This window comes from Chelonoidis abingdonii, chromosome 19 (genome assembly GCF_003597395.2).
Source record: "Chelonoidis abingdonii isolate Lonesome George chromosome 19, CheloAbing_2.0, whole genome shotgun sequence".
Classification (NCBI taxonomy): Eukaryota; Metazoa; Chordata; order Testudines; family Testudinidae; genus Chelonoidis; species Chelonoidis abingdonii.
Window position 1 is genome coordinate 16,382,136 of NC_133787.1, and position 14,687 is coordinate 16,396,822.

General features: G+C 40.3%; 1 protein-coding gene across 4 annotated transcripts in view; it reads left to right on the forward strand.

Annotated features, from left to right (window-relative positions):
* Positions 1-14,687, forward strand: part of ZNF423 (zinc finger protein 423) — a 358,383-nt gene that overhangs the window by 87,818 nt on the left and 255,878 nt on the right. For all 4 annotated transcript variants that reach the window (XM_075073662.1, XM_075073664.1, XM_075073663.1 and 1 more), the window contains exon 2: positions 1,430-1,489. In XM_075073662.1, the coding sequence (XP_074929763.1) occupies positions 1,430-1,489 (60 nt within the window). The remainder of the gene's footprint in view (positions 1-1,429; positions 1,490-14,687) is intronic.

Consider the following 14,687-nt stretch of genomic DNA (forward strand, 5'->3'; position numbering starts at 1 on the left):
TCAAAGATATTAGAGCCTGCTGGGAAAAAAAAATGAGGCTTCCAGGTAATAAAAATTTTAAAATTGGAGATATACCAATCTCCTAGAACTGGACGATCATTGAGTCCAGCCCCCTGCTTTCACTAGCAGGACCAAGTACTGATTTATGCCCCAGATCCCTAAGTGACCCTACTTGGTCCTGCTAGTGAAAACAGGGGGCTGGACTCAATGACCTTCCAGTTCTAAGAGATTGGTATATCTCCAATTTTAAATTTTTTATTACCTGGAAGCCTCATTTTTTTGAGCATTGGCCTGGGTTTAACAGGCCAATGCTCAAACCACTGAGCTATGCCTCCCCTTTAAGGGCCATAAACCTAGCTCTAAGGTCTGTGCATACAACCACCAGTGTGGTCAATGGGAGCTAGGTAATGTGAGTTTGGAGTGGTACATTGACTTCAGCTGCAGGATCCTGTCGAAGTCCATTTTTAGATGAAGTCAAGTGTGGATAAGGGGAACGGGTAGTAGTGTTGAGTGTACAGTAAAAGTATGTCAAAGGATAAAGGTCCAATATCCAAACTATATTTATGAGGGAGAAATAAGGACACTGGTGTATATGTTTGTAAAGGGGGATGTTAACAATCTCTGCACCTCTGACTTTCAAATGCACACAATTTGACAATAGTAAAACTGCTGTTGTCTGAAGTGGGAGTAGAATTGGGCTCCTAGTTGGCAGCTAGTCTCTTGGCTGTTTCTAAGAGGCACAAGATTGGCTAAACAAAATTTGAACGGCTAAAGATAAAATGTTGTGTTTACTTCTTTCCCAAGTGCTAGATAAGTGTTTGATTCTGCAAGGTACTGAGCATCTTACCCCCATTGTCTTCACATGATCAAGCCTTAAGTTACAATATAAATATTCAAAGAAAAAGTGCCTATGTGACTTCAGTATTACAAAATGTGTCTGTACCTAACATATAGTGTTTTGGATACCAGACTTTTTTTAAAACATCATACATTTTGTAGTTCTTCATATTGTTTAATTACATCAGTCAATATTGTTTTCATAGAACCTATCTTTGGTGTGACATGTTAGTGACATTTTCAAAACAGTCTCTCTGCAGCCACAATTTTGCAGTTTTTGTGTGCACCAATCCTCTAAATCTGCACATCCACAATGCACTGTGGTAGTTAAACCTCACTCATGTTTGCATGTGTAAATTTGGTTAATTGTACATGGGGGAAAATATATTCAGGCACAAATTTAGTAGCCAAGTTGAAAATGTTTGGACAGAAACTTTACTAAATTATCACCCTAAAATTATTTTATGGAAAATAATCTTTTCTTCACTGGGGCAGAAATCTGTTATAACACTTTAATAGTATATGGGACTTTAATTATCTCGTGCTTCCCATTTTGTGTAGAAATTACAAACTGTATTTTGTTCTCTTTCAGTCGAAGAGGGTGAATCTTCAGATTTTGCTTTGAACTGGGACTCATCAGTGACTCAATCAGGTAAATGTTCTAGGTTTTTCTGATTGCAAAGGCTGCCAGAAAGCAGCCAGGCATTTTATAGAAACTGTATTTTGTGTCACATTCCTGTCTCAAATCCAAGACTACCCACTGCAACACAATTTTTATATCAGTTCCATATGGTCAATAAAATCTATTACATACAGAGACTAATATACTCTTATCCTCAAGAGAGCCATTCTTTCTACTTGTGGGCACATAGAAATGGGTTGTGATTTCTCCGGTATAACTGCTTTGAAGTTTTCTGCAATGGCACTATTGCACATTCATTCCAATCTGATTACATAAAAACTACTCTAATAGGAATTTTAAACTTCAATCTCAGTTGGAATGTATGTATTGCTCTTCTTGGAAGAAATTACAAAGCATTCTTAGACCAGGTGAACATAAGTTTGGAAAGATCTAATATATTTACCAGTGTTTGTGTAAACCTGATATGTGTCCAGAACCTGTTAACGTATATTACATTGAACATTTGAATAAAAAGGGGATCAGAAAGTAAAGTAGATTAAGCAAGTTAGGATGTCAGATTAGTCTAGGGGTATAGTTGGTGGCAAGTTATTTACTCAGTGTGATGTACATAATGCTATTTTCATTTGGAGTACATATTTTGCCTATGTACTATCTATTCTCAGAACACAAATTTGTATATAATTTATTTTCATTTTAAGGTGATAAAATGGTTAATATTAACTCTACTTCAATACTGTCTTAATATAGAAACATATTATGGTATTATAGCAGTGGTAGACCACAAGAATTCACAATCTAAATAGATGTTAAACAGTAATATGAAAATAAACAATGGTAGTAAATCCCTGTTCAGTGTAGATATTATAAGAATCACTGGGAAACAAGTTCCTGAGGGACTTTTCTCACCATAGTCAATATTTGGCAGGTCTTTAAGACAAATTTGTCTTTGCCACGGTACTTGTGGCATTCCATTTTGTACAAAACATAGTGTACATCTTCTCCACTATGGCTGCTTTGAACGATTTGTATTTTCACTGTTCTTTGATAGCAAATATTCTTGCTGCTGAAAACCCCTGACTGTGATGCAGAAGGCCCCTTTGTGCCTGGAGCTAACAGTGCATGAAAAGAGCACTCTCAGTCTTTCTTGCTTGACCTCAGTCTCAAACAGCAGTGGAGTGGAGTAACCAATGTTATCTATCAAAAATCCTGAATTATATTAAATATAACACAAGGCTGAGGCACAAAAAATATATCTATACACGTCACTAGGATGGAGTGCATTTGGGTTTTCTGGGTGAGGTTAGTGAATATATTGGAGGTATTAGAAGAGCTTGTGAAAGAGTTTTCACAAATTAGCTGCTTCTGTTCCTATTTTCTCACAGAGCTGAGATAATGGGCAACAGGGTATCCTGTTACTTGCTGAAAATAGGAGTAATTCTAACTCTAGACCCTTGGAATGATATATTACTATTGTGTGTGTGATCTACTTTACATCTAATTTAAGGAAATGCATGTTGACACACTTCGTAGAGGTGAATTTTAATCTTATAAACCTTTATATTGGATAAGGTACAAAACATGAGGCATGAGGCTGCAGACTGGAATGAGGCTGAAGAGCTATACAGAAAAAACATTAAGAAGACATAATATATAGTGGTGTAATACTGTGGAGTTACTTACAGTTGTGTGGTGTGCCAAAGCTATATTCAGTAACTGAAACCAGTCCCTTAGTCCCAGTGTGCAAGACTTTCGTTATGTTCTTTTATGATCTTCCTGTTTGCATTAACTCTAGTAGTGTGATGCAGAACTTCAATAAAGGGGGAAAAACATGCTTCAGCTTCTCATTTCATGCCCCTACCTTCTCCAGCCCAAATAAACAATATACCTTTTCCCCTTGAAAACACCAAAAACTGGACTTGTTAAGGGTGAACCATTTGCTAGATGTTTTAAATTAACATATTCCTCACTCTTCTTCTCAGGTGTTTTGCACATCTCTGTGTGGATGCAAACAGATTCACTGTGACTTCTGAGGAATTATCTTCTGGCTTGTGTGCACAAATGCTGTCTTTCTCTGAGCTAATGAAGCTTCTTAGGCCAGGTCTGTGGTAGTAACTTTAGCTACTACAGCAACGTTGGTTAGATGTGTGACCTTTTCTTCTTTTTTTTACAGAATTTCTATACCAGCAAAAGCTCAGTTAGACCATTCACTGGCCTAAAAATGCTTTTGCTGATATAGCTTACTTTGCTCTCTGAACCAGTATAAGCTAAAACAGCACTTTTTTGCTGGTATAAGCTGTGTCTGTACTAGGCGGATATACTTGTACTGACGCATTTTTAGTGCAGACCTGGCCTTATTTAGTTGCATAGCAGGACGCTTACATTGCAAGCCTTAAACTAAGTTCTGTTTCTAATGATGGCTTCACCATACAACACTAAAGTATGTTTTTGCCTGAGCAGAAACAACCGAGCCTCTCTTGGTTAGATTTGCACAGAAAATGGATTTTTTAAAATAAATCTTAATTTGTAAAAAAAAAAAAAAAAATTGTGGTTAATTTTATTGAAATCCTGGGGTTCAAGAGGCATTTTCAAAGCAATAGCTAGTCAACTAGAATTTTTTCGGTTCTTCCAAAAAATTAATTTCCAAACATAGTTTATTGTAGAGTATAATCAGTTATCTGAACTGCAGTTAACAAAATCTCTGTCATGCCAATGCTGAATATGTCCCCTGACGTGTGACTGAAGCTCTAGTTGTGCACAGTATTTAAACTGTGCTGAAGCAGACCCCTTGTTCAGCTGAGAGCTACAGAGTTTACAAGCTCCAGTCCTGTGTCGTTATCATCTCTGCAAGGCAGGAAATGCAGAGCCAGTGAACTTTCCACAACTGTAAGACCTAGCTGAGTAGGTTTGAAAGCCCGTGATTGTTGACTTCAGTGTTTGCTGGACTGGCTCTCCTGATTATTGTATTTTGTAAAATAGAAGTATTTTGGAAGGATGGAAATAGAACTTTTGTTGAGGTGTTGTAGCTTTCAAAGTACCACAAATGCTAGAACTTTGTTAATGTGACTACTTCAGTTTTTCAAAAAATAACACTTCACTGTCAAAGTTTCAATGAGGTTCTGAACAATGGAGGATGCTTACAAATCATTGATTTGCAGGTGATATTTAATGCAACATGAGGAGATTTATCAATGTGCATGTTGTCAATGGAATTCATGTGGCCATGTTTTTATGAAATACATTGATTATTTACTGCAAGGATTTTGTCTTTTTAGTTCAGTTGGTTGTCTTTTCTTTATGTAAAATTTTACCCTGTACCTAGACTGGTGATTAAAAGCTCTTCTCCAAATTACCTGTCTAGCTGAAAGGTTTTACAGAAGTCCAAGGCTTCTTATCATTGGGGAGTCAGTTCAGCTTCTTTAAATGTGACTCGAATTAGTTTTGTAAATGACAGTTTTCTATCATAATTTAAGCTGTGTGTATTAATTTGGAGAATCAATAGAACACATTTATAAGTAAGCTAAGAAGAGTTATATTTTTATATTTTTATGATTCCAGTGTATAATATCAGTGTTTATTTTTAGGCACTTTTAAGATTTTTATTTGTTTATTTATTTTCAATTTTGCAAAATCATGGACTTCAAGCATTTTTTTTCCAATTTTTATGGATTAAAAATTTTCACAGTTGTGGGAAATTATTGGGGGTGTTGACAATTATTTAATGATAGTGGACACTGAGATTCAAAAAGTTAAAGCTTTATAACCGTTAAAACACAAATTGTCAAGATCACATCTTAAAGTATACAAAATAAAACATCCTTAAATCAAACTCTAACAAATTCTTAAGCCACATTTTTCTTTCTTCATCTCTCTGTACATTTCAGTTATTGTAGATGGAAATATTCTTCGTCAGTTTGGGTATGTACTGTGAAATTGATGTTTACTGTTATTTTTTGATAAAAATCTAATCCTTCCTAACCTAATTATGAGAGAGAGGTTGCTTTGATTATATGAAAAAATAATCTCTTGGTATTAGTCTGTGATCTAGCAAAGAGTATATGTAAGTTTACCGGTTCTTCAATTTTGTATACTTGCTTTTGAACTTAAATTTAAAGAACAAGATTTTTTTTTTCTTTTTTTCTTTCTGAATCTTAGGGACTTAGTTAGCAGATCAGTAATGTTTTGTTGTTTAATAGACAGTTATGTGTTATGTCCCAGAGGACAAGAGAGGTAGAATGCTCATTCACTCTGCTTCTCTCTGTTAACAGTGACTGCCACACTTGCAAGCTTGCACTGCTGCCCCCACATCTAACACAGAAAGCATTTCAGATATAGGGTAGGTTGGGCAGGGTTTCCAGTGGGAGGACAGAGAAGCATCAAGAGCTCTGGTTTGCCAAAGGGTTTTCTGTTTCTTCTAAGTGAAGAGGAAAATAAGATTTAATATTTGTCTGGATAGCCCATTGCTTTGCAGTCCTGTATTACTGTTGTAATACATCACTGGAGCATTATCTAGAGGAGCAACAAGGGACATTTTAAAGAAGTAAAGTCTTACCAAATATATAGAGAATCTAAGGCATTTTTAAAGAGGTATAAAAAGCATTTTTATATGGGGTTTGCTTGGGAATTTCTCATTAGCTAGGCTGGGAGGCCTTGGTGGAGCCAAGCTTAATTGTCTGGGGCGACCAGAGTAAGATTCTGTGTTCTTCCCAGGAACTCAATGAACTAGAAGGCTTGCACTTTTTGTCAGTTCCTGAGATACATTTAACTCCAGACTGCCTTTTTGCTACTTAAACACACAAGTAGGGTTCAGTAACCTTTGGGTTGTGACACAAACTGAGAAGTTGGGGAAACACAAAATGATGTTCCAGTAGCACAAATAAGGGATGGGATGTCAGCTGAACTATTACACTTGGAAATTGGTGGTGTGTGTAGGGGGTCATTCTAATACAGTGTTCATTGGTGTGTGTTAGATACATTTACAGAAGTGTCATTTCAGAATTTGTTTGCTTTAGGACAGTGTGCCATCAGTGCCAATAAAAAAGTCAAAATGTTAAAAATACTGTGTTGTAAACCAGTCATGCTGGAATAAACCCCTTGAAATGAAATAGCGTGACTGGCAGGGATGGCGCTAGGCAGTTATTACATTAATTTCTAAATAGGGTGACCAGACAGCAAATGTGAAAAATCAGGACAGGGGGTGAGGGGTAATAGGCGCTTCTATAAGAAAAAGACCCCAAAATCAGGACTGTCCCTATAAAATCGGGACATTTGGTCACCCTATTTCTAAAGCACTCATTGCTGTATTCACTGGGTGTTGGCCTGTGTAGGTGCTGTAGTTCAGCACATACGTTAAGCTTTATACTGTTTTCAACGTGTGTATCAATTATTCTCTCTCTCTTGTGTCTTCCTTCTTCCTTCCCAAATCCTCTCAAATCACATTGATCGTTCAGTCTCTCTGCACTCAAGTTTCAGGCAGGCATGTTTTTCTCTCTACATCTACATGCAGGATTTGGGGGTTCTAGTCTCCCCTTATTTCATCGGATGAGGTACTCTTCTCCATCAGCTTCTGAGCTGTTGATGGTTCAGAACCTGCAGGTTTTCAGGCTATTCTGCTGCAGTGGTCACTGGTTAGGGAGTTGAAGAAGAGGTGGCAAAGGGAAGATGAAAAAGGAGAAGAGGATAGCATCAAGGATGTGTTTGTGCTGCTTCCTCTGCTGTATTTTGGCCTTGGCAGATGCTGTTGTACCATCTAGTCCCATGGCTAGGCATAAAGAAGGCACATGAACTCTGAAATGAACTATGTGTACGTATGTATATGGCATCTTTTATATGATATACCTCTGAAAGTGGTTTATAAAGGAAGTTCTCACAGAGCTGTCACTATGTCAGAGCATACACTGCAATTGTAGTGGTTAGAGTGCTCCACGTGGAGAGCCAGTTGACCTATTATAATAATGGAAAAAGAGAGCTTTTTGGACCCCCTGCTCCTTCTGTCATTGTACTGTGTCTATAGTTCTGCTAGCAGTCACTCAACACAAGGATTTGGTGCTGTGCCAGCACTAGGGTTCTCCCACATGCTGGTTTTGTACACTATGCTACTTCCTTTTTTAATTTCCTTTTAAAAAAGTTTTTCTGCTGGAAAAAAAGGTAAAATTAGCAGATTTTGTTTTGAGAGTCTAACCCCAAAATACAATTCTTTTTTCCTCCTGTATCCTTATGCAGTGCCGCCCAAATATTTTGATTCGTAACTCTGACTTCAACTGTTGCAGAAGAGGAATGTCTTTCCATTACTTGGGTCTAACTCAGTGCTGTCAAATACATTAAAATGGGCGGATCTGTTTAAGGGGAGATATGTTACTTTCTGTTTTTCTTGCTATCTTTGAAGCTTCTTTACCTATTTGTTTCTTCCTTTTCTATTTGCCAAACTTTGCTTTGTTTCTTCACACTCCCAGCCCTCGGACTACCTGAGCTTCCATGGCATTGTATCATTTACATGCTCTGCTGTGAGAATACGTTCAAATTTCTGTTGCAAAAAGAACATTAGAGAAGAAAGCGCTGGTTGTTTTTTTTTGTAAGTGTAGCAAGGACTTACCCAGTCTGGCATTAGGTCCTGACACTGCCCCAGTTAATCAGACACTACATTGCAAGTGTGTTCGCAGTAACTTTCCTCTTTTGGGAGTCTGATTTATTCATTTAAAGGTCAAAGCAACCCATATTTCCCCCCCAGCCCTCCTAGCTAGCTCACACTCACAGGGTTCTTAGTCTGAGCCCTACTTAGACTTTCCTCCAAGTAGTTCCTGTTCCCTGCAGGTCTCTCTCTCAGATCTTTTACCTAGCAGCTCTGGAGAGTTACTCAGCCTAGGCCTCCTTACTGGCCCTTTTCTGACTGTTCTTAGTCCAGTGGTTCTTAGGCCTCATTCCTAGATCTACTTTCTCAGGTGTGTCTCCTCGAACCAAATTCTACAAGTAAGGTCCATTCTTAGTCACATGCTCCCCATCGCATGGCCTTGGTATTCATTCCTTCCATGTAGGGAGGTGGGTTAAACCTGGCACAGATGAGGTTGAGCCCCCAAACCTTTAATAGGCCAGCTCACCCCATGACGTGAAAGCAATGTTTTTTGTTTTGTTTTGGTTTTTTAGGTAGTAGCTATTGCTTTATTTAACTTTTAAGTGTTAGAATGCAAAATAATTCCTGGATATGTTCCCTCCGTGTCAGAACAATTTTAAGGTAAGTTGAGTGAGCATTAAAAACATCCAGAAACTCTGAAATCACCCCTCCCCAAGGCTGCAGCCAAACTAAGGCATCTCTATTAAAAATGACAATTTCGTTAATAAATCAAGATAAATAAGATTCTGGCTAAAATTTTGGCCTGAGGAATTGTAAAATCTGATCCATCCAGACACAGCAGGTGATCTTCAAGAAATGGAAGGCTTGAGAACTTTAATTGATGGAGTTTGAACATCATTAATGCTGTGATATCCTCTTCTTGGATTCGGAGGCCTTTGATTATATAAGTGAAAAATACTGGAGCAGAGGGTTGAGGTGTGGGGGGTGAGGGCTCTGGCTGGAGGTGAGGGCTCTGTGGTGGGGCTGGGGATGAGGGGTTTGGAGTGTGGAAGGGGGCTCAGGGCTGGGGCAGAAGGTTAGTGTGCGGGGGGGGGCAGGGAGGTGAGGGCTCCATTTGGAGGTGCGGGCTCTGAGTGGGGCCTGGAATGAGGGGTCTGGGGTGCAGGCTGCCCTGGAACCACGGCAGGGAGAGAGGGCTCCCTTCTGTAGCAGCCCCACGGCTGGGGGAGAGGTGCTTCTCCCCGCCGCAGCAGCTCTAAGGCTGGGGGAGAGGTGTCTCTCTGCCGCAGCCCTGCATGCCCCAAACTCCCTGCCCACCCCCTGTTCCCCACCTCACCCTACATCTCTCTCCTTTCCAGGCCCCAGGGGTTGCGCGCCTGCATGGGTTTCCTCATCAGGTGTGCAGCCCTTGATGGGCTCCTGTGCAGCCGCACAAGTGTGCACCTTAGAGGGAACACAGGAGGAGACACATATCCACCCAACACTAATCCTGTAGAGTTCATTCTGGAAAGACAGTATTACTGGATTACCTTTCTGTCCCTGTACCCACAGTGGCAGCTGCTCCCTGTGGGAATCTTGTCAGCATTTCCCTGGGGGTACAGGCCTCTGAGTGGATGGCCCACATCTTCTGCTGATCATCTACGCTGTGATGATCTGGGGGAGGAGGTCTGGGTTGGCCAAATAGCCTATTCTGCACCAGCTGCCATTGGAACCGTTATAGAGAACACTTCTTGAGGAAAGTCATGTGACTTTTCCCTTTTCCTTTTGCCTCCTGCTTGCCTGAGAAGGCCGTCTCTTAATTAGGAAGTTGGGTCCCAGATCCAGCCAAGCTTATTTGTCACAATTATTAACTGTCATTCTGCTTCCCATCTTCCTGACCCCACTGGGTATGTCTATACTGCAGTTAAACACCTGTGGCTAGCCTGTGTCAGCTGACTTGGGCTTGGGCTACAGGGCTGTTTAACTGCAGTGTAGATATTTTGTGCTCAGGGACCCTTTCCCTCATGGGGTTCCAAAGCCTGAGCCTCCGCCTGAGCCTGAACATCCACGCTGCAATTAAACTGCCCTGTAGCCTGAGCCCCATAAACCCAAGTTGGCTGACATGGGCCAGCCGCTGGTGTTTAATTGCAGGGTAGACATACCTGTTGAGGGTTTGTCTAAATGGAAACTTGGGGCATGTCTACACTACCGCCCTAAGTCGACCATTATTAGGTCCTATTTCTATACTACCCATTTCCTGTTGGTGGTGTGCATCACCAGAAGTGCTTCCATTGATTGAAGAGGGGTGGTTGAGGTGGGTGGGGGCTGACTGCCCTCCATGCAGCTTCCTGCCAAGAACCCAGCTGCCTCCTCACCCCGGCTCTTGGCTCCATGCTCCTAGTTGGGAGAAGGGACCAGCCGACTGGGCTTCTTGCCTCCCTGCTTGGAGCAGGGATGGCAGCTGCCTGGGCTTCTCACCTCCCTGAGTGAGGTTCGAGAAATTAACAAGCCAGCCAACAGCCAGTATAAGTAATGCAGTATCTACGCAGACACTGCGTTGCCCTAACTACACTGACATAAGCCCTCCGCTTCTCGTGGTGGTGGAGTTAATATGTTGGTGTAGTAGGGCACTTACATCAGCGGGACAAGGCTGTAGGGTGCACACTGACATAATTAGGTTGATTAACGTGCCTCATATCAACCTAACTATGTAGTGTAGACCAGATCTTTGTGTGCGACAAATTGGGATGTGGATCTGCAGCACTCTAGTCTGCTGCACGCTAACTGGCTGCCTGGGCCCTGCTGCTGCTGCTTGCTAAAAGATCCACAGTGGGCTTTGACATACTGCTGTTTGAAACTGCGTCCACGTGGGAACTTAGTGCGTGGAAGGTTAGTGCTCTGTACTTTCACATCCTGGCTTGCCATGGACAAGTCTCTGTGTAGACAAGGCTAAAGTATGTTAAGAGGTTAATACTTGATTCCCTAAAGGACGGGACTAATAGCATTTTTTGTTTTGGATACTTTGTTTTTTATTGCTGAGGTTTCTTTTATAGTTGAGGTATAATATAATAATACTGTACATCATCTCAGAAGAGGAAATGTTTTTGAGTCACCTTTTGTTGCTACACTGTGGAAAATTTAAGTTTGATCTTTGTCTTTTATTTTACATATCTAGTTTCTTGTAAAACAAATGTAATTGTGACTGTACATCCGCACAGCGGCGTTGTGGGATAAATACATGAAACATTTTGAGGTGCTCAGATACAGTAGTAATGGGGGCCATATAAGCATCTAATATAGATAGATAAAAATTTTGGGGGCCAGTTATATTCTAAAAAGTGGCAATTAAAAATATCCTAATCCCTTCCCATCTTACTGCAATCTGTATGCGCTCCTAAGGAAACTTTGCCTTTGTCTGTAAGGAAAATTACTTCCTGTGAATGAAATTCAGTTCATAGCTATACAAGCCCCACAGAAATCAGAATGTTTCTTTAAGCAACTAAGTTGTTAGCTGGAGTGACAGAAGATCCCATGCGTTCTGTGTTCTGTTTGACTGACATCCTGTGGCCGTATCACTTTAAGGAAAAGGAGAATTATAAAAAATTAAATTCTTCCAGAAGCAGTTCCTTCAGAAGCCATTGCCATGCGCTGTGTAATGCTGCTTTGACACACACATCTGTCATGGAAACAGATGTTGCCCTTTAAGTCTGCTCAGATGTCTCTGGTGGTGTGATGCTATAGGTATTCTCATTTGTTTAGGAAGGGAATCTCCTACAAGAATGAACAATCTGATGTGTGCACAGCATGTGTATCAGTATTTAAATTACACGCACACACCTGTGTGCGTATCACTTGTTGGAGTATTATGGCATTATCTGGAAAATACTTATTATTAAAAATGTTAATTGGGAAGATTATAGCCATAGCATTTAGGAGGCAAACTAATTTCCTAGTGAAGAGAGGGAGGGAAATAAAAGATAATTTAAAAACCAGTTGTCAAGGTGAATCACCCTTCCCTCCTTTTTAAAAATAATTTTATTTGAAAGCAAAGTCACAAATTTACTTAAATAAAGCCAGAAAAAATGGTGCATTCTTAACACGGTTATGCCACTCAGTGGTTAAGGACAGTTCCCGTCAAATGGCACAGCTGACATCTGCAGCAGTGTAGACTTCTGGATCCCAACAAATTGTACTATAATGCACTGCATTGTATTGCATATCTCTGTACTATCAGAGATAATTGATATTCTTTCTAAGTTATATACAATAATACAGTGTATTATCCATGTCTGAGACTAGATCAAATCTTGCATATCTCAGTGAGGTCTTTTGGGTTGAACTCAACTGAAGTCCATTTATTATAGTAGTATGTGCGACTGTTCATAACTACTGTGATTAAGAATAAGGTGGTGTTCCCATTATCAAGTCTATTGTTGGAGGCATCTCCCCTTATAAAAAAAATTGCCATCTGAACTGAAACATTATGCACACAGTGTCACCCTAGCAGTGAATTCTTTTACTATATTTAGGGGGAAAACCTTTTTTTGGGGAGGTCTACTATCATTTTGAGTTTTCCCCCTCTCCTCATTCCAAATGTATTTTTTCAAAGTCATATTTGCCAACCAGGTAGGCCCAGTGCATGTCAGCAAGGCACTAAGTTAAGGGCGCTGTGACATCCTCAGGGTCCTTCGTTTTTGGTTTTTATTTTGTTTAGAATTTCCCAGGAGTTTATCAATGTTTATTTCAAAAAATTAAAAGAAAAAAAATCCTGCTGAATATTGATACAAAATGTTAACTTGTTTGGTTTTTTGGGGAAGGGGGGTTAAATATAGGGGTTAATATTGGGGGATGGGAGAACAGATAGCAAGAAATAAAGAAAAGTAAGAGTATTGAAAGTGAAAGCATTTTAATACTGTGGTGTATTTCATGAACTATACATCAACAGTAGGTACATATGTGCACGTGTGCATGTTCCGCTACATTGTCTTACTTTAACAGCCTCTCATTTACACTTAAATGTGTTTATCTGAATAATAAATTAGTCTATCTAATGTATTATATTTTCTTAACATAATCAAGTATTTCCATGTACTTGAGTCATCCAAAATTAGGGTGAAAATCTATTATTTTTTTTAAAAGCTTTTGTAAAACCAGGGAATATTTTGGTAAAAATTGGCAAAAACTGACAACAAAAGGCCTTAGACATCCTTCATTCTGAATTTCCAGTCACACAGAGGTAGAGCCATATGCATGCGTTTTATTCTTCATAGACTCCAGCTATTGTTTTCTTAGCTCTGCAGAACAATGAAATGGCTGTCAATGCAGAATTGAAATAATTTGTGCCTTGTATGGTTTGCAGCACATACATACCAAAACTTGCATCCTATTTCTCAAAATTGTGTTTTAACTGCTGGACGTGGATGTCTTGTTTACCTGTACCTTTTCAATTCCTTGTCCCTTCAGAAATGGGTCTTCCAAACCTCAGAATCCTGGGCTTTCATCTGTTGTATTTTTTCTGTTTTCATTTCCTTTCTCTCAAAGGCCTTGTGTTATCACAATCCCCTCCTCAGCAGGGTTTTTGTTCCTTCTGGGTCAGGTGTTGCCATATCTGCTAGAGCAGGGGTTCTCAAACTTCATTGCACTGCAACTCCCTTCTGACACCAAAAATAACTACACGACCCCAGCAGGGAGGACTGAAGTCTGAGCCTGCCGGGCCCTGCTGCCCGGGATGGCAGGGCCAAAGCCAAAACCTGACCCCCACTGCCCCAGGTGGGAGAGCCAAAGCCCGAGCCTCACCATCCTGAACAGGGGGCTCAAAGCAGAAGCCTAAGGGCTTCAGTCCCAAGCAAGAGACCTGTAACCTGAGCCCTGCCGCTTTGGCTTGAGACCTAGGCGGTGGGGCTTCGGCTTTGGCCCCAGGCCCCAGCGAATCTCAACCATTAAAATGGGGTTGCAGCCCACTTTGGAGTCCTGACCCAAAGTTTGAGAACCGCTGTGCTAGAGGGATTTGCCAGAGGTAGACAAGAGGCAATGCCTTCTTATCTTCTTTATGCTGACTGCGGTTTTTCCTTTTATGCTGCTTTGTCACTTTCCTGCTGCCCAAGCAGAGGAATGAATTAAGATGAAAATTTTCTGTGTTTTTAGATCAAAATTAGATCTAATGTTTAGAATGGCCCAAGGGGGTAGAACTAGCAGTAATGGGATGAAATAGCAAAGGAAATCTTAGGCTGAATATCAGGAAACATTTTCCAATAGTGAGATCTAATAGAGTATGGGATAATCTCCTGTCACTTAGGTCATTTTCAGACTGGACTGGACAAAGCATTTGAAAATACACTGTAGGAGCAAACTCCCATTGGCAGTGGGATGGATAAAATGATCTTTTTCATCTCTAATTTATCTGATTCTACAGGGCTCTAGATTTGCTAACTTCCTGTAGATTTTGTGACAAAAGAAGACTAAATGACCAGGCAAATCATGCTTTCTAGAAGATATTTTATTCATTTTTATGGGGATTGCAAAGCACTTTAAGTTTCATTGTTCCTGGTGGAAGGTGTGTCTCTCTGCCCCACATCCCTTATTTCTTTTTCTTTACCCCTTGGCTATCCTATATTGGTGCCTAGAAGTTTAAAAGAAATGCTGCCTTCGTCCTTTAACAGCCCT